At 39.0% G+C, this 20,147-nt stretch overlaps 1 protein-coding gene across 1 annotated transcript in view; it reads right to left on the bottom strand.

The window, feature by feature from the left end:
• Positions 1-20,036, bottom strand: part of LOC136867351 (nucleolar protein 9) — a 50,410-nt gene extending 30,374 nt beyond the window's left edge. The window contains exons 1-3 of the mRNA XM_067144521.2: positions 19,720-20,036; positions 12,356-12,582; positions 3,419-3,719 (exon numbers count right to left, since the gene is read on the bottom strand). Coding sequence (XP_067000622.2) covers positions 3,419-3,719; positions 12,356-12,582; positions 19,720-19,900 — 709 coding nt within the window. The 5' untranslated portion in view covers positions 19,901-20,036. The remainder of the gene's footprint in view (positions 1-3,418; positions 3,720-12,355; positions 12,583-19,719) is intronic.
• Positions 20,037-20,147: the final 111 nt, after the last annotated feature.

Genomic DNA, 20,147 nt, shown 5'->3' with positions numbered 1-20,147 from the left:
AATCTCCTTTAAAAATAATGATGCACGCAATGGGTCGGCGGGAATTAACTTAACGGGGTAGGGGGTTTGAAAAAGAGTTGAATTCATTTTATGAGGATACTTATATCTCAAAAACACAGACGTGAAAACTGGTACTTGGAATCTCTTTTAAAAATAAAGAAACACTTTTTTTTTTGGAAAATCCACTTAAGGGGCTGAAAAGAATTCAAAAAGCGGGTGAATCTTTAAAATGAGTACCGGTATATCTACAGTATATGTGAAAAGCTTAACATGTTACTGACATGAAACTTGGTGTTTGGAAAGTCCTTTAAAAATACAGGAACATGTATTTTTGTTTGTTTTCAGAAAAGGCACTTAACGGGGGTGAAGAGAAGTGAAAAAAGAGTTCAATTATTTTTCATGAGGATACTGATATCTCAAAAACTGAAGATGTTAAAGACATGAAAATTGGTACTTGGAATCTCCTTCAAAAATAAAGAAAAATGTTTTTTGGAAAATCCACTTTGGTGGGGGTGGGGGAAGGACTGATACAGGGGTTGAATTCTCTTTTATGGGATACCTATTTCTCAAAAACTGAAGATGTTACAGACGTGGAAATAGTAGGTAGGGCCTATTTGGAATCTAATTAATTTTTTTTTTTTACCAGAGAGAAGATTGTTTCTCACGTGTACAGTTCTATATCGCATTGTCATCTTAGCCCAAAAAAAGCAATACCACGAATGTGGTTTACAAAGAGTTTCTGGGCTAAATGAAACTCAATTTTTCAGTGAGGTTTATACTTTAGGGATTTTTCACATAATGTCTTAGTACAGTACCTAGGAACGGTTTCTTTTATCAAATTACAAAATCGACGCGAGTGAAGCCACGGGTAACTGCTAGTCTGTGATATAAACTTTCAATAGTTTGTTGATAATGTGTTTTCTTGCTAATAGGTACTTAGGCAAATAAGTGGCTGAGTAAAAGTTTGTTCCTCATGGAAATTTGTTTTTTTTTTTCCCTTCAGCATTTAATTACTGTATTTATTAGTGTGCCCCAACCTCCAGCCCACCCCAGATCATACAACTCTACCGTCACAGAATGAAAACCATTTCTTCCTTGATATGTTCCATAGACTGTAACCCGAGTATGGAATGTTTTTGTATTCTTTGAGGTAACAGGAATGATTTCTTTGCAGTTTTAAGTTCTTAATACAGAGTAACATATACCTTACAAGTGGTGTTACCATTTGCTCCTATTCACGACATAATTTTGTGCGAGACACAGAAATCTTTGGGGATGATTTCTCTGTATGTCATATTATAGAACAGGGATTTCCAATTTGTAAGGGCTCGAGGGCCATTTTGGAAACCTTAGTCATGTTCGTGGGCTGCACTTGAATATGCCAATTTTCGTAAAATTCTGCAAATAATACAGAAGCACCATTATGAAATAATATGCATAGTTCAACTGAAATGAGGGTTTGATCATTTTAATTGCTTAAAACATTATTTTAAAATTGCATAAGAGAGTGAAATTTGGAGCCGAACTGAGTGGCTGAGACAGTTGAGGCGCTGGCCTTCTGACCCCAGCTTGGCAGGTTCGATTCTGGCTCAGTCCGGTGGTATTTGAAGGTGTTCAAATACGTCAGTTTCGTGTCGGTAGATTTACTGGCACGTAATAGAACTCCGGTAGGACAAAATTTTGACACCTCAGCATCTCCAAAAAACCATCAAAAGTAGTCAGTGGGACGTAAAAATAATACGTTATTACTTGAAATTTGGATTTTAAATGTTTCAAAATCAAAAATAATCTGTTGAGAACAGGTGAATACTTGAAAAGAGGAACTAGTATTAAAGAATAATTAGTTCTGACTTGGGTCTATAATGTGTATAAAAATTAACAAGTTTTCGAACGAGCTAATAAATATGTTTGTGACTTTTATACACGTTATTTCTTACAGTGCTTTCACAGGCCGCAAAAATGGCTTCGCAGGCCATATGCGGCCCAAACCCCTGTTATAGAAGATCACAGACCACCACAACACTTTCATGACACATTGCATAAAACGAGTGTTCACAGAACACTGCATTGCTCAGATAAGAATACTGAGCTTCTTTGTTATTAACTGAAATCAGTTTGATGATTAAGGCATGTATACGAGGATACGAATAATGTAGATAACACAACACACATATTTCAGATATGTATATTGGTGGCGTTGGCACCTATATGTATTATACAATATTATATATATTATCATATAGGGATCAAATTTTGTGAAAGAGACTAAGTCTCTCATAGTGCATTAGCAATGCTTGTGGCTCCAAGTAGCCTACGCAGTGGTCTCCACTATATGCACTAGCCATGCGTCTTGGTAGGTGTGCTAGACATGTCCTGTAACTGCAGTTGCCACAAAATATCCAATTACTTTCATGATCTAAATATACACATCATATTATTATTATTATTATTATTATTATTATTCTACTGCTTTTCCACAACTTGTGGAGTCGCACATGTGGATTTGGCCCTGTTTTACGGTCGAATGCCCTTCCTGATGCTAACCCTATGAGGAATGATGTAATCACTATTGCACGTTCCTGTGGTGGTTGGTAGTATGGTGCTTTGTTTGAATATGAAGAGGATAGTGTTGGGGCAAACACAAACAACCAGTCCCCAAGCCGGAAGAATTAATCTCACACGATTAAAATCCCCAACCTGACTGGGAATCGAACCCAGGACCCTATGAACCAAAGGCCTCAAATCTGACCATTCAGCCGAAGAGTCACATAATTTGAATACCCTATACATGTACACTATAAACAGGGTTCAATTCTCAGTCAACCAATAATTTAAAGTACTTCCTCTTAAAACAATAATCACCACCATAACAAGAATTTAAAGTCTACGAATGGTTTGGTGTGAAACTGCTTAGCTATTCAGAGAAAAGAACAAACTGCCTGGTTCTGTAGCAGAAAAACGAAACAGGTCACTATACTGCATGATAATTCCAATTCAGGATGCCTGCTCAGTGATCCTGGGTTAACAGACAACTGGAGAGGAAAAGCTTTTAATTAGTTCAACAACTTTGAGAACACCGTGGGAGAAGAAAGATGGGATTGAATAGCAAGAAATCTATGCCGGTGAATGCACCAGCAAATTTTGTCATTCAAAAATTTCTTCAAACCATAAATAGTTTTTCGGGATGTTTAATACATAACATTAATGCTGGGCAAGTTTTGAAGGTTTATGCCATGACACAAAATCAAGCAAAGACCTTGGTGATACCTAAGTTCCTGTTGTTTATTTCATTTCAAATACCATAAAATCAAGAAATGATCATGTCTAGCATTCCAGGTTTCAAAACCGTATTTAAAGTTGTTAATGTTTATCATCAGATAAACATATCCATTTATGTATAAAATTAAGAAAATCATACCTTTCAACTGGGGCCAAAGGATGAGTCTATTCACATATTCTCTTAACAGACTTTTGTATTCTGGCGGTACCTCCCTCTCGACCCGTGTTCTCTCAGATACATCATTTAGAGTGCTTTTCTGCGATGAGTTATTTTGTCCAGTAGCTGACACGGAAGGGATGCCACTCAAACATTCCAGGCATGTTCGAATGATATGATTAGCATAAGTATCCCAGACAAACTCTTCCATGTTGTTTAATACATATGAGCAAATCTGAAGCACTAGCGATTGTAGACTCTTTTGCTCACTGTTGTCAACAGACTAGAAAAAAGAACAGAATAGTCACATAAGGAAAAATAATTCAATCATTCATGCAGAACACACTGGTGCAAACGATAGACATCTTAATATAAAAGTTTAAAAAAATCTCAGTATGAAACCTGCAAAGTGGCCCATGAAGAAGGAATAGCGGGAAAGTATTATAAAACCATGCCATTTTAAATGAAACTAAGTTTGCAATAAGATCCTGTCTAACAGCCTCCCTTGATCAGCAAGTATCAAGGCAGTTTACAAGCAGCTTTATCCACAGTGGATCACATTTTTGTTCTACGACAGCTGATCAAGAAAATGTGGAAATATGATGGAGACCTGCATGTGCTATTTGTAGAGTACAAGAATGATTCGAGCCTGTTTGGGTAGGACACACGGTAAGGCGAAGCTCAGGAACTGCACAACCAAGAATTTTGGCTTTGTCACAGAGTTGAGGCAAGGTGACAGATTATCCTCTGTTTTATTCAATCTTGCACTTGCAAACATCATGCACAAAACATTCCACGACAACTTCAACAGCCTCAATATCATGCACCTCTCCTATGCTCATGATGTGGCCCTACTGTCCAAATCGATGGAGGAGACACTACTGGAGACCGTGGTGAGTAAGTTTGGCTTCCTCGTCAATGAGGTGAAGATGGGAGTACCTGTGGAGACAAGAAGACGTGACAAGATGGTTAAGGTCTCTTAAGAGTCAGGAGCACATCATTTAAGGGAGTCCATGAGTTCAATTACCTGGAAACCATGTTTACGAAGCATAATACATCAGGAAGGGGAGAGATCAACACATGGATCAAAGCTGGAAACAGCTTCAGCCAAGTCCTCAAGTCAAAAAGTCTATTACCTCAAGATCTGACTGAATAGAACATTAATTCAGCTGGTCATACCATACGGATGCAAGACTTAGTGTACAGAAGCAAGATCTGAACAAACTCCTTATCTTTGAGAGAAAAGTCCTGCAGAAGATCTATGGCCCAATGCAAAACAAGACTGCGGGAAGTAGCAAATTTGGTATAACTGCCAGCTGGAGAACCTCAGAAGGATGAGCAACCATCAATAGCCCGTTATACTTATGGATTTCATTCCTTAGGGAAGCCCAGGTAGGCCATGGCAGACTCGAATGGTCGGCTTCATGAGGACCTGCTCTGAATTAACATAGGCTGGCTGATTGACGACGACAAGCAGGAAACCTGACGGGAGACCAATGGAGAAGAACCCTTGGAGCATTACGAGGTCCTCTGAGCCCGATCACGCAAAAGTAAAGATAGGTAAGGTACTTCACAGACTTGGTAAAAGTGTCAACAGCATCATGTACTTAGTGCATATGCTAGGTATACTCCCCTAGCATTCACCTAGTGTTAAAGCGACAACTCACAGTAAACCACATCTAGGATGGTTGAGTGGGATTATAACCTATATATTTCAGTGACTGAATACTACTCAGCTCCAAACTTTGAAGTCAATCACTAGCAGGAACTTTTCCCCTATCACCTTCCTAAACAAAACTTACTTCAACTGTGAAAGACTGCTTAAGGATAAACGAGTTGCTAACAGTTATTTGTTACAAAAACCCACCTCCAATCTGTTGCCTGTTGGTCATTAATTATCTTATGAGTAGTATATTATTCCTGATGTTAAAACCTTAAGCATTTTGAGCAACAGCCCATAGCTGCTCGAACAGTATGCTGTACTGTCATGCCAGGTTCTCAGGTTACATAACTGATGCAAATGTGGAAGGATGAGATGCAGTGTCTCAGGATATCTGCAAGTCATAAACATAAAAGTAACAAAATATTACAATGGTGTATGATAGAAAAAACTTGAATTTATGTAAATCCAAGAACATATCTTTCTCTTCCAATAGTGATATGAACAGGTCACTGGTGTGCTATATGATAAAAAAGTTCCCACCTGCCTGAAAGGAAAAGTCTACAAATCCTTGGTCTGACCAGTTGCACTCGAGTCTGAATGATAGCCTACAACAAAAAAGCACGACCAAATTCTACATGAATGGACGATGGAAGGACAGCAAAACAATGGCTACACACAGTCGTGGCCGGAAAACGACCGGTAGGAAGACCTAGGAAGAGGTGGCTGGACCAAGTGAAAGAGGACATAGGAACAAGAGGAATCAGCTGGGATGTCGTCTTGAGAGAAGAGTGGTACATGGACAGACAGAAGTGGAGAGTGCTCGTAAACCACACCCGGGCAACTGGAGTGGAAAACTGATGATGATGATGATGATGATGGAGATGAAAATGTTATGTTGGCCACTGGGTCTTACAAGATTGGACCATGTCAGAAATTAAGGTGTCCGAAGGCGATTGGGAGTGGCACCTAATCCAGAGAAGATGCGAGAAGCACGACTTAGATGGTATGGTCATGTCGTCCGAAGCCCTGCCGACTCAATGATACATACAGCCCTCCAATTTAATCCTGGAGTTTCTCAATCCCGAGGTTGTCGCAAGAAGCAATAGTTTGACTGCATCAAGGAAGACATGTGTCTTGCAGGCATCACTAAAGCTGATGCCCTTAACCGCAGGAAGTGGAGGATGGCATGTTTAAAAGCAAACCCTGTACCAATGCGGGACTAAACGCCAGGAAGGATGAAGAATGATTTATTGCTGAACTATTAACATCTGAGGTAAGATTTCTGCTCACATTGCTATAATAATACTTGATATTTAGCTTCATATTTACCCGCTTTTCTTAAAAAAACATATAAAATGCACTTCAAGCATGGTAAGTTATACCACCCCTTAAAACAATATTCACCGCGACAATCGCACAACAGATAAAAACTGAAAGCAACAATATGCAAAGTGAATAATTATTTAACACAACATCACTTACGGATGAATTTATCCATTGGGACTACCTGGCAAGTTCGACTTCTTGGCCTCCTGAAATATTGCTACAAATAGAACTCCGTCTATTTTCTTAATCTAATTTATTTCAGGATGACCTGATAGATGCACACACACACACAATTCTAATTAAACATGAATGGCCACATTCACTCATTGCCATCTATTTACAAGTCTCTCATCCTTATGACACAGTAGGCAGTCCGGCCCCTTGTTATACCTGGGGACGACTAATCCTTACTTTCACTTCCCAAGTCCAGTTACCTAATATAGCAGCTGATTGTAGACTGCTGGATTTGAACACAGGAACACTAACAACAGCCAAAGCCTCTGTCGCCACCGAACACTAACATACTGACACCAAGTAAGCCAGCCGATGAAAACAATACACGGAAATACCAGCCATGCCCACTAGACTGGCTGGAAGCTCCCCGGTCAGCTGATTAATTAGTCCCTTCCAGGAAGCACCGAACGGGGCTACCACAGGCCTGGCACGTAACAATATATTTGATATGGTGGATTTATTTAAGCCACACACTTTAGCTGTGATAAATTGAATCTTGGAGAAATCAACCTTCAACAGTACTCTACACAGCAGCATTTTTTAAAACATCCATACACAAGAAAATATATGTTTTGAGACTGACTATGTAAGATTACCTTTCCTCTTATGCCCGTGTTACCAGTGCTTGGTTTTATTAGCGACATGTTTATGATAAATTTTAACAAAATGCTGTAATGCACAATACCTGTAAAAAAACCTACACTTTCAAGAGAATTATATTATTACTAGTAACAGCAGTATAGCAGTCCCTCTAGCCTCAGATGAAGAAATGACAGAACTGAAGGACCACTACTCCGTTACTGTAGACTGAAATATCTGATAATTACATCAGAAGATGAGAGAGAACACACTTGAGAAACACTTGTTGTTTATTTATAATTTATAAATCTCCAAATGATGATGATGAAAAGATCACATTCTCTTCAAATGTAAGTTGCTCCAGTTTGAAGCTGCTGCTATATCCGTATCACTAACTGTATCAAAATTTTCACACTGAGTTTGAGTTCCCCCAGGGCAACTTGAGCAATATGCAGATGTTCCAGGTCTTGAAAAACATCACAGTCATATTAACAACAATAATTAAACTAATGTTGTAATGGTCCACCTTTTCAATACTATAATATGCCATCTTTGAATTACATTTCTAAACTAGGAACTTCAATTAGAACCTAATTTAATTTTGTCATATCTTACACATAGTTCATCCCAGATTTTTTTAATGTCAATTGTGTGTTTGTACATTTGTTTTAGTTATTAGATGTATTACATTAAGGCTGATGATGGCCAGCCAAGGCCGAAACTAGTTCCTAGTTTAGAAATGTAATTCAAAGAGTGTATATTATAATACTAAAAAGGTGGACCATTACGACATTAGTTTATCATTGTGATCACAATTCAATATGGATCAAAACCATGAAGTTTATATCCTCCTATGTTCACAGTCATAGACACCATTTTGTGTACAGCCCCATCTTTTTAAGGTGACCCTAGTTCTTCCAATGCCAATTCTTATCCTATTAAGCATTCTCCATATTAGCCATGAATGTGAGGCATGAACAGGAGTTCCCTCTGTTGGCTTATTCTACTCTGATAGAGCCAACTGTTGCTGCCAGTACTGATTCCTGAGAGCGCTTCATTTAGCTGTTTTAGGCTTGATGCTGTTCATGAAACTCTTCTGAAATGTGAGACATTGTTTTACTTGGTGGCTGTGTGGAGGATGATCGACTGTCCATCTCTTGTTTCAGTTTCTCAGGTTCAGCTACTACTTTCCATCAAACAGGAGGTGTGGTGCTGTACCACAGCTGTGGTATACCTCTTTGACATTAGTTATGTCTGAGGCATCCAAAGACTACACAGCAGGTCTCATTCAAGGCAGTATCCACTTTCTTGGAATGAACCAAGTTGGTCCACATCGGACAGACACACTCGGCTACAGACAAAAAGTGAGCCAAGGTTGCAGTTCACACAGCTGCTGAATATGCTTTCCAAGTGGACCTTCTTAACATCCTAAGGCCGGCCATACACGTTGCGGCGTACCGGAGAGGTTTACCTGTACAGTTGACCTGCGCAGTAAACCTGTACAGGCGACGACCTCATACACGGTACAGTTTGCCCATCAGTTGACCTTATGGCAATAGACACGGCTTCAGTCTCCGATTCCTTCAACTCTGTCAAAAATTTTGTAAAGCGGCATCTCTCAGTGCACGGTTATGATACTCCTTGCTCTTCACACGCCACAGACAAGGTTCCGATTTGTACAACTTGATAAACTCCTCTAAAACTTGAGTTCGCTTGCGGTTTGACATGTTTCGTACAGCATTCTATCAAAACAAAACAAAAAAAATCAACGGTAACCAAAAAGGTATTTCAAAACAAAACAAACTGAGTGGTTTAGTAAAAACAAATAAACAGAATGCAAGACCCTCTTCCTACGCTTGTCCTGCTTCAACTGAGCTGAAACCTGTGCAGGTCTTGAGTGAATCACACAGACGTGCAGTTATGTTCAACTGCGCAGGTAACAGAATTGTTTTTCGATTCTTCCTGGCTCGCCTGTACAGGTCTGGCTACCTGTGCAAATTCATCGAACGTAGGTGCCACTCATGCTCCGGTTTACCTGCGCAGGTCAACTGTACAGGTAAACCTCTCTGGTACGCCGCAACGTGTATGGCCAGCCTAAGTAAGCTGTTCTTTGCTCCGAACTTCATACTGATGGAATGGCAATGTCCTTCAAATCTCCAAATGCTGACTGGAGAAACACACGTGTACCTTATTAACTTTAAAGCTTCATGTCCAGTTCTCTCTTAATATTAAACGGCAATCAGTCAGAAGCTACTGAAGATAAGAATATGGGGATTTCTCCAGTTCCCTCCTAGAAATGTCTTCCTTAACGCTAGAATGACCAAACTTCCCTCATATCTATAAAGGCCGCAGGCAGTCATTTTGACTGTTGTTGCTTACTGATGTATTATATCTAGCATCCAGGGGCTGGGAAACATGTGATGATGATGATGAAGCTTGTTTTTTAAAGGGGTCTAACATCGAAGTTATCAGCTCTTAATTGTACGAGATGAAATGTAATGACAATTAAAATTTTAAAATTCATCTACTGACCAGAATTCAAAACATGACGATGGAAGAATGAATGAATGAATAAATAATCAGTGGATCCAATTCACAACAATGAAAGTTGAAATAATTCCAAAATCCATCCACTGACTAGAATTTAAAAAAATAAAGATGAACAATGATTATGAACTTAAAACAATCAGTGGATCCGACCCGCAATGTTCCACCTTCCCATTAAGTAACTTAAAACAATGGTATAAACAGAACAAGGGACTGTTTCCAAAGCAAAATCCTTAATTAATGATACTTGCTGTCTAAAGGGGTCCAGGTCAACAGCCTGTGGTGTTCCTCACATAGTGGGTAATAATCACATGCAACGCAGACCCACGGCCCTTCCCCCATATAGTGAAACTAATCACAAGCAACGCCCAGACCCGTGGTGTTCCTTGAAACGCACACCCATGATGGCCACAACCAGATGCTGAAACATCCCAGCGAGGTTAGCCTCCTTTGATCTCCTTGGTGTGTTCCAACCGAACCTGGACAGAGAGGGGTCATGACACCTGCAGACCCTGGGATCGATTCTTGCCCAGGTCAGGGATTTTTACCTGGACCTAAGGGTTGGTTTGAGGTCCACTCAGCCTATGGAGATTACACGTGAGGAGCTATCTGATGATGAAATGGTAACTCTGATCCAGAAGACCAAGAATAACATCCAAGAGGATTCGTCACACCGACCATAAATTGCAGGCCTTTGGGCTGAGCAGCAGTTGCTGGTAGGCCAAGGCCTATTAAGACTGTAATGCCACAAGGTTGTTTTTTTCTTATCATGACACAGGTAAATTTGTTAAGGTATGCAGATGATACTGTGCTTATGTCCGACAATCTAAAGCGTCTACAAGACCAATACCTACTGAACAGGAAACTCGCTGGAATGAAATAGGGTCTTAACAACAATGTTGCAAATAAAAAATTCATGATATTTAGTCATCAACCACACCACAATAATGAAAGGAAGAGTTCTTTTAGGTTGCAATGATAACCTCAGTCTGATGGTTAAAAGCTATTGTTGGTCAGTGCTGCTCTAATGTGCTGAGACGTGGACTTTAAAATTTAACTCCGTAAGGCGAATGGAAGCTTTTGAAATGTGGATCCACAACAGAATGCTTCAAATATTGTCGACATAAAGGATGAGAAACACCAAAGTCCTTCAACAAGCAAAAGCAGGTCATGAACTTTTGTCTTTGATCAAGCAGTAAAGATACAGTACTCGGTGGTCATATTATGAGAGGGAGCAAGTACAACCTTCTACAGCTAATATTACAAGGAAAAATTAAGGGCAAGCATGATGTCAGTTGCAAAAAAAGTGACCAGATATTATGATTAGGATAACCACAATTATAAAATATTCAGTAGCCATTCTCAGAAGCCATTTTTGAATGGAATGCATGCCAACCACTAACATTTTATTAGTATGAACCAATAATAATGTTATAAGTTTTACATCCCATTAACTACTTTTATGGTTTTCAGAGATGCCGAGGTGCTGGAATTTTGCCCCACAGAAATTCTTTTATATGCCAGTACATCTAACAACACAAGGCTGACGTATTTCAGCACCTTCAAATACCACTAGACTGAGCCAGGATCGAACCTGCCAAGTTGGACACAGAAGGCCAGCACTCTACCATCCGAGCTACTCAGCCCAATAGTATAAACTCAACTAGTGATTTAATTTTGTGATTATCTATCATTAGTTCCTGTAAAATAACAGTTTCCAGGACAAGACATTTATAGCTATTATTTAGAACTAAGAATTCTGCACTTATCACATCCTACAAACAATGAAAAATTGTTCACAGGCAATAATGAGCGTAAAATATTAGACATACAATTTTGTCCTTTTTCTTTTCACTTAAACCTAAGCAAAGTATCTTAACATTTTCATTGCCCCTAACTTGACAAGTCTCATGTAAAATTTATCACATTCAGCTCCTTTCGTTTTTTAAAATATTCATACTTAGGTCATCTTTTTTTTTTTTTGCTAGTTGCTTTACGTCGCACCGACACAGATAGGTCTTATGGCGACAATGGGATAGGAAAAGCCTAGGAATGGGAAGGAAGAGGCCGTGGCCTTAAGTAAGGTACAGCCCCAGCATTTTCCTGGTGTGAAAATGGGAAGCCACGGAAAAACCCACTATCTCCCGGATGCGAGCTCACAGCTGCGCGCTCCTAACCGCACGGCCAACTCGCCCGGTAATTAGGTCATCAGCCTGGAAACTACTGTAGTTAGATCCTCAAATATCACCACCAAAGGATTACAAGGAAACTGCAAAAACTGATGGTGGCAAAAAAATGAGGTGTACTAGGTAAGATGAAGAGTAAGGCTCTGAATGTCATTACTGAGCACCACGATATCACAGCAGATTCCATACTGTCACAGCTATAAATGAGGCTGGGACTTCAGTGAAAACTACAATTTGTTCTGGTCTGTGCCAAGAGTAAAGAAGAAAACTGTATCCATCAAGAAATAACATGATGATTCTCCACACAGTATGTAATATAGCTTCTGAGAATGAAATAAAGTAAACTTGTTGACATCATTTAGGTTTAGTAAAATGTTTTCTTACCAATGATCGACTTGAAGCATTACTGACAAGAGTTTGCAGCACATGACTTGCAAATGGATCAGTACATATTGGTCGTAGATCTTGACAAAATTTAATTCCAAAGTTTCTAAGCACTTCATCCTCCACCCATGGAATGAGATTCTCAATTACACGAGAAGCAAGTTGATTGAACGAGCAGTTTGCTTCCTGTCCTTCAAGCTGAGCAAAGACATTATTAACAAATACATCTGAAATGAGAAATAATTTAACACATTACTAAATATGAAACACGATAAACTACAAATCTTAAAAATATAATAACCAAAAATACAAATACATATTTCAATTCTATTTCATGACTAATTTGGTGTTCAACCAGACAACACAGGTTCTGGTCTGTGGCAAGAGTTAAAAAAAAAACCATTTGTATCCATCAAGAAATAACATGATGATGATTCTCCACACAGTATGTAGGTCTAATAACTAGAGCCCAGATTTCCATGCACTATCAAATCATGCATTCATGCACTATCAAATGACAGAACATGCATAATAAACTGGAAAATATGCACTATCAAAATTCAGTTCAACATTGTTATATTTTCAGTTCCTTTTGAAACATTGTACAACAACTACTACTCATTATCTTCATTTAGGCCAAGTTCATTTGTTTATCTGACAGAACATTCCTGAACACAGAAAATGATCTTTCTACATCAGAAGAAGTAACAGGTTCATACTTAAATGAAGACAGTTAAGATGAAGTATATCTGAAGTTTCTCTTTTCGAAAATTAACTAAGAAATTCCATACCTCAATCCATTTAGACACGAGGTCTCTTCATAGACTTTTAACAGGTGGCATAACACCAACACTTCCCAGCACAGTCCAACACTAAATTACAATTTGAAGCGTGTAAGCATGCTGCTTTCAACTCCCTTCTTTTCTCAATTATTTTTGGCCTCAGACGTGTGAACAGTGAAAGTTCAGGGTGGGAAATTCCAGGAAAAGAAAACAGTGTTCAGGGTAAAACCAAGATTCGTTTTACCTTATTTCTAAGGATTAGAGCGGTCAACATCGGGTCTTCCTACTTATGTCAATGTTTATTCAAGAAACAGATAAGAAAGTGTTTGGCTACCTGGATTATACCACCTCTATGCATCTAACTTTGGTTGTGAAGTAGTATACCAGGAATACATTTCCTTTCTATCTCAATAATAAACAAATAACGTGGACGTACGCTCCCAAATTCTGCAAACCCATGTTCAAAAACGGCACTATCATGCAAATTAACATAATACTGTATATGCATCAAAGACAGAAGAAAAGTCATACAGCCTACTCCAATATAAATGTCCAATTATTCGCTACTAAATCCAAACCAAACCAAACCAAACCCCATGGCACTACAGCCCTTGGCCTACCAAGCGACCGCTGCTCAGCCCGAAGGCCTGCAGATTACGAGGTGTCGTGTGGTCAGCACGACGAATCCTATCGGCCATTACTCTTGGCTTTCTAGACTGGGGCCGTCATCTCACCGTCAGATAGTTCTTCAATTCTAATCACGTAGGCTGAGTGGACCTCAAACCAGCCCTCAGGTCTAGGTAAAAATCCCTGACCCGGCCGGAAATCGAACCCGGGGCCTCCGGGTAAGAGGCAGGCACGCTACCCCTACACCACGGGGCCGGCGCTATTAAATCCAAAATGTTCAAAATATGCACTATGCATGAATTTTCTCCCAGAAAGGTCAAAACATGCAAACATGTATGGAAAAAGTATGGGTGTTTGGAATTGGTTAGTCATAAAACGAATAATAACTGAACACCAATTGTGGGAGTTAATTTCTTGTTGTATGGTACAACTATACTTCTCTCCATGGTGTAGTTAAATGGATAATGAACTATATTTGCAAAATAGAAGTCTAAAGTATTTGAATTAAAAACCTAAAGCATTCATACCCAATTCACTTGTGCTTTACATGTTTCTAATATAAAATGAAGCACTGTCACTTAATTGTTTACCTACTCTATGCTGGTTCAGGATTTGACTGAACCTAAGGTTTACTCTCCCATATGAATATTCTTTTATAGAATTCAATACTAGCAAGCCAACTGTATTCAGTACAGTAAATGTTTTAATTTATTTGTAATGGTATCATATGCCACATTGTGTTTTTTTTTTTTTTCAAGTCCTCTGGTTCCCCCTTTTGGCAAAATATTTTAAGGGAAGGCTTGTAACCGAATCCCCATAGACTGTAATATATGTCAACGTGTCTGATGTGAGATGTTAATCACAATTCATTCTGCCAATAGAATTTCAAGTATTCGTGGGAATTTGACTTATGACAACAGAACAAAAGGAATAGATGCGCAAAAATGTGTACACTATAAAATCAATTTGTCATTCAAAACGTAGAGTGGTTATGTGGATTCGATGTAAGGAACAATCTTTTTGTTACACTTGCTTACAAATGAATGGTTTTGAACCTTCATGGCCTTATATCAATAATTTTGATAAAGAGCATTTCAGCAAAAAGCATGAAGTGAGTTAAAAATGGCATAAACACTGGCATTGAATTCCTGAATATTTAGAAATCAATTGTCAGTAGTTCACACAGACTTAAAATGAAACAGTTACCGGTAAAGGAAAAAACGTCTAAAATTAGGTAAGTTACCCTGTCGACATATTAAGTGATAGGCCTACTATTAACTTAAGTTTGAAATAGGTATAATGAGAAAGAGACATCTGATTTCTGTTTGATTGTTTTTTTTTTTTTTGTTTTTTTTTTTTTAAGTTTTGTCAATTTTTCTGTAAATAAATAATATATTGAAGTAGTATAGCCTAGTGAAAGTATTTTTGGTGTTCTCTAAAACTATGCAAATGATGTTATTGAAAGCAATAAATGAACTGTACTGTATGTCCTTAAATTAGTCTGAATATCTCATGTTTTGTGTGTTCCAATGTTTTTAATGTGCCTATTTGACTATGTAATGGCTGAAGATGACCCAAGCAAGGTTGAAACTAGTACCATGAATTAATAATAATGTTATTGGCTTTACGTCCCGCCAACTACTTTTACGGTTTTTGGAGACGCCGAAGTGCCGAAATTTGGTCCCCCAGGAGTTCTTTTACATGCCAGTAAATCTACCAACACGAGGCTGACATATTTGAGCACCTCCAAATACCACCGGATCGAGCCAGGATCGAACCTGCCAAGTTGGCGTCAGAAGGCCAGCAGCTCAACCGTCTGAGCCACTCAGCCCGGCAGTACCATGAATTAATGTCTTAATGAGAATATAACCAATTTTGATGAAATATAGCTATATTTGACATTAACATTTATGTACTGAATAGGTGGACCCATTTTACCTTATTTCACATATAACAACTGTCAATACGGATCATTATGAAGTTTATATCATACGATTAAGCCAATCGTGACAAAAACCACCACCATCACCAGTTAACATGATTGAACAATATTTCCATGTTAGTGATGCTTGGCAATGATATGGACTAAGCAACAAAAGTTTAAACCCATGAATATTTCTGGTATCACAGCCACCGGGTGAGTTGGCTGTGCGGTCAGGGGCGTACAGTTGTGAGCTTTCATCTGGTAGATAGTGGGTTTGAGTCCCACTGTAGGAAGCCCTGAAGGTGGTTTTCCGTGGTTTCCCATTTTCACACCAGGCAAATGCTGGAGCTGTACTTTAATTAAGCCCACAGTCAATTCCTTCCCACTCACAGGACTTTCCTACCCCATCGTTGCCATAAGACCTATCTGTGTCGGTGCGATGTAAAGCAAATTGAAAAAAAAAAAAAAAAAGTTATCATAGCCGGTACAGTAAAACCGTATAAGACATAAATGACTGGAAATTGTATTCTCTATAACTTTTGTTAAGTAGTATTTATTGACAAGACCACTGATAACATAGATATTTGAAAATTATGTTTCAGGCTTTCCTTTTAAACTACCAGTTCACCGAGCGTGAATAAAATTATTGATAGCATAGGATGTAGCACCTTATTCCCCAGCTTTACATATCAATTTTCATTCATTTCTGTTTGGCCATTTTGTCATGATGCGTGTACACAGACAGAGATGACGGAAAATTAAAAATTGCATTTCCTTCTTACTGTGGCCCCGATCAATACAGAAATACCATTCCTTTTTAAATTCTGAGTAATGTACAGACAAGACTCTCATTCTATATAGGCCTACATAGATTAAATTACATAATACCATTCCTTTCTTTACACTACTTCTACAGTTTAACACTAACAATTTCATGTCTTCCTTATCTGACTTCCTGCTTGTCATCACCGCTCCATAGACCATCCTGCTTCCCTGGTTGTACCTCCCTATAAAGCTTCTAAACAAACCCCCTTACTTATATGTACCATTGCAGTTCAAGTAAAGGCCATCTAAATGCAGAATTCCTTTTGGCTACCCACCCATTAGGATCTACAAGTCTCACTCCCAGCTTCCCACGTGGCCACTCCATAGTCTCATTTAAATCCCCAATCACCTGCCCGTCAGTATTCCACTGATAACAACCTATGCTTCCTTAAACTTTTCCTTTGCTGCCGTAACCACATCCGCAACTACTATCTGCGCACTTTTTAGCAACAGATTTGTGTACGGGTTTGAGGAGTAAGGAGGGAGCACTTCCGGTTCCATTAGTACTGCCAACTAAATGGAAATGAAATCTGAATTGAATCAATAATATGATCGATCGATATGAATTTTCTAAACCTTTGTTATTTTAAGCCAACAACTGTGTCACACACACATTATATAACATTATAAAACATTTCTCGATGCGAATCTTATTCCTAGAGTGAATTCTATAGTTTGGCTTTGCTGTGTAAATAACAACAGTACTAGTTCGTAAAGTGTACGCCATTATTATTTATAAGTTTCATATTCCGTATTAATTGGATTCAATGTAATAGACAAGAAAAATGTTCCACCGAACAATAAATGCATTGATCGGTGGAACATTTTTCTTGTCTATTACAAGTGTACGCCAGACGTCGCACAGCGAAACATAAGCGATTCTTAGTTTGCGTTTCGAAGATTGCCGAGATCGACCGCTTCAGCACTAGGGTGTAAATCTATCTCTAAAAAGTGCGCAGATAGTACATTAGTATCTATTCCTGCTTGCCTTACGTTGTTGGTACCAACATGGAAAATTAACACCTTCTCCTTACCCTCCTCCCTCCCTTCTATTTTCCTCAACATTCGCCTTAACCTAATTCCTGGATAACACTCTACCCTGGTTCCCTTTCCTCCAAACACTTTTCCCACGTGTCTAACAACTGAGTTACCTATGACCAGAGCCTCAACCCCACCAACCTCATTAGAACCCCTCCTCTCCTAGTCTCCCTTAACTTCCCTGCTGAGGTTACTTACTCCTCCCTTTTCTCCTTCTCACTACTCTGTTCCATCTCCTTTTTCCTATCCTCTACTCTATGTTTCCCTTTCCCACCACCCTTTCCACTAGGCCCACCCTTCCTCTGTAACATTTCCCTGATCTCCATCTTCCTTCTGCTGTTCTACCTGCAGTGACTCAATGTCTGCCTTAACCTATTTCCTGGAAAACACTCTACCCTAGTTCTCATTCCTTCACATACTTTCCCCACATGCCCAACAACTGAGCCACCTCTCACTCCCTGAGGAAAATCCTTAGTCCTCATTTTCCTTCCACCTGTCACTTGTCTTTTAAAACTTCTCCTCTTCCTTTCCCTCACTCTTGCCTACCTACTGTACCCTGTACACTGATTGAGGGAGACCTACCCTCATATCCTCCCTCTGTTACAAACCTAATTATCTCCCTCAAACTCACTATCTCTTCCCTCATCTTCCTTAATTTCCACTCACACCTGCAGTCCCTACACCTGCCTCCCCAAGTCATTCTTTTCTCTTCAAAGAAATAATATGGAAATATCAACAGAAATTAAATAGAATAATCTAAAAATAGAAGTACCTATATATGTCAGAGGAAGGAAATATTGTATCACTACACAAAAAGGGATTAAACTTTGTTTGGGTGTGTGTATATTAATATACCACAATTCACTCATCAAAAGAGATTAGATTTTGTTCAGGTGTGTGTGTTTCTTTTTTTTTTTTTTTTTCTCTAGTGGCTTTACGTCGCACCGACATGTATAGGTCTTATGGCAACGATGGGATAGGAAAGGCCTAGGAGTTGGAAGGAAACAGCTGTGGCATTAATTAATTTGTCTGGTGTGAAAATGGGAAACTACGGAAAACCATCTTCAGGGCTGCCGACAGTGGGATTCGAACCCACTACCTCCTGGATGCAAGCTCACAGCCGCGCGCCCCTAACCGCACGGCCAACTCACCCAGTTGTGTGTGTGTGTGTGTGTGTGCATACACATTTCAATATCATATTGGTGAAAGCCTGCAGGATCACTATTGATTATTTTACCTTGAATTTACCAAATAAACCTAGCCTATGCGAAAATAGCAGTACATCACATACCACGTCTGATGAAGAAGAGTCACTACCTACCTATTCTTTTCACATTCGGAAGTAAGTGGTAGGCTATAGTAAATGTACTGCTGAGCATTTGTGGAAGATAGGTTACAGATCCAACAAGACATGACAATGACAGCATCTCTAGTAATAAACAAGAGTTGCCAAAGTCGGAGAATTAAGAGGAGAGAAGACCACTGGTCTGGATAGGTTAGAATATGTTCTGGAGAAAGCCGCATGTTTGGATAGGTTAGGATATGGTCTAGAGGGAAGCAAAGGTCAGGGCCTCTACCATCCCCTGGAATCCAACTAAAATGTGACAAAAAGTATGGTTATCCAGCACACGACATGGTAAATTCAAACTGCGTGGTTATATTAACCAAATGTTACAGCCTTGAGGCCACATATTATGCAACCTCTATCAGAGACAATTAAAAACTTGTCTTCTCCACACCTGACCCAAGACAGCCAACAGGAACACAGAAAATGGTCTCATTTATCAGATTTACACAATTTGCGTTTTCATTCTTCTGTAAGAGTACAAACAAGTCTGGGTAAGTTGGTAGGTCCCTGGCAAGCACAAAGGAAGAATTCTCCTCTATCCTACTTCAGGTAGTTAACGTTTCACGTCATACCAAGCCATTGGTTTGTGTTAGGAGACATTTACCATAACCCTAAAATGGATCTAACAAAATTACCACTATAAATACAAAGTACCCAGACGAATTAGTATTCTCGTTTATTTTAAATCATCGAAAATATTTTACGAAAATCCTTCAAATGTAGCTGACCACGCAAAGAGACATAATCCAGTAATTAGTGGCTGCTAATAAGACATTCTTTACTTGTGTTTTTTATAGAAAATAAATGATCTGAAACTTACTTCTCTCTTCTTGTGTTTCGAAGTCAACAGGTTTGATCTGCATCACACGTAGAAAGTACTGGTATGTATCGTCATCAAGCTGACTTCCTTTTCCATATCTCCCTCGTTTAGCTTCTTTCTTAGCATGCTGGAAAAACGACAGACGTTTCTTCCTCTTCTTGCTTTTATTCACATTCTCCATACTTATTACATGTGTTATTCTTCCTCCAGTCACAGTTTAAACACCAAAAAACTTCAAAGTCCCTAACTGCACAACACTGGAAACAATTTCATGGAGAATTTTAGACCAAAATTGCCATATTTGTTTACATCTGTTCAGCCAGCACCAAAGCACGTGGTAATCAGAATCGGCAACACTGAAAAACAAAAATTACTTTTTTATTTTCAAACAATCAAGGAATAACGTCTTTATTCACAGCCGACTTGAT

The sequence above is a fragment of the Anabrus simplex genome, chromosome 3 (genome assembly GCF_040414725.1).
Source record: "Anabrus simplex isolate iqAnaSimp1 chromosome 3, ASM4041472v1, whole genome shotgun sequence".
Classification (NCBI taxonomy): domain Eukaryota; kingdom Metazoa; phylum Arthropoda; class Insecta; order Orthoptera; family Tettigoniidae; genus Anabrus; species Anabrus simplex.
Note: the sequence above shows the minus strand (reverse complement) of the source record. Positions and strands in the feature narration are given on the sequence as shown.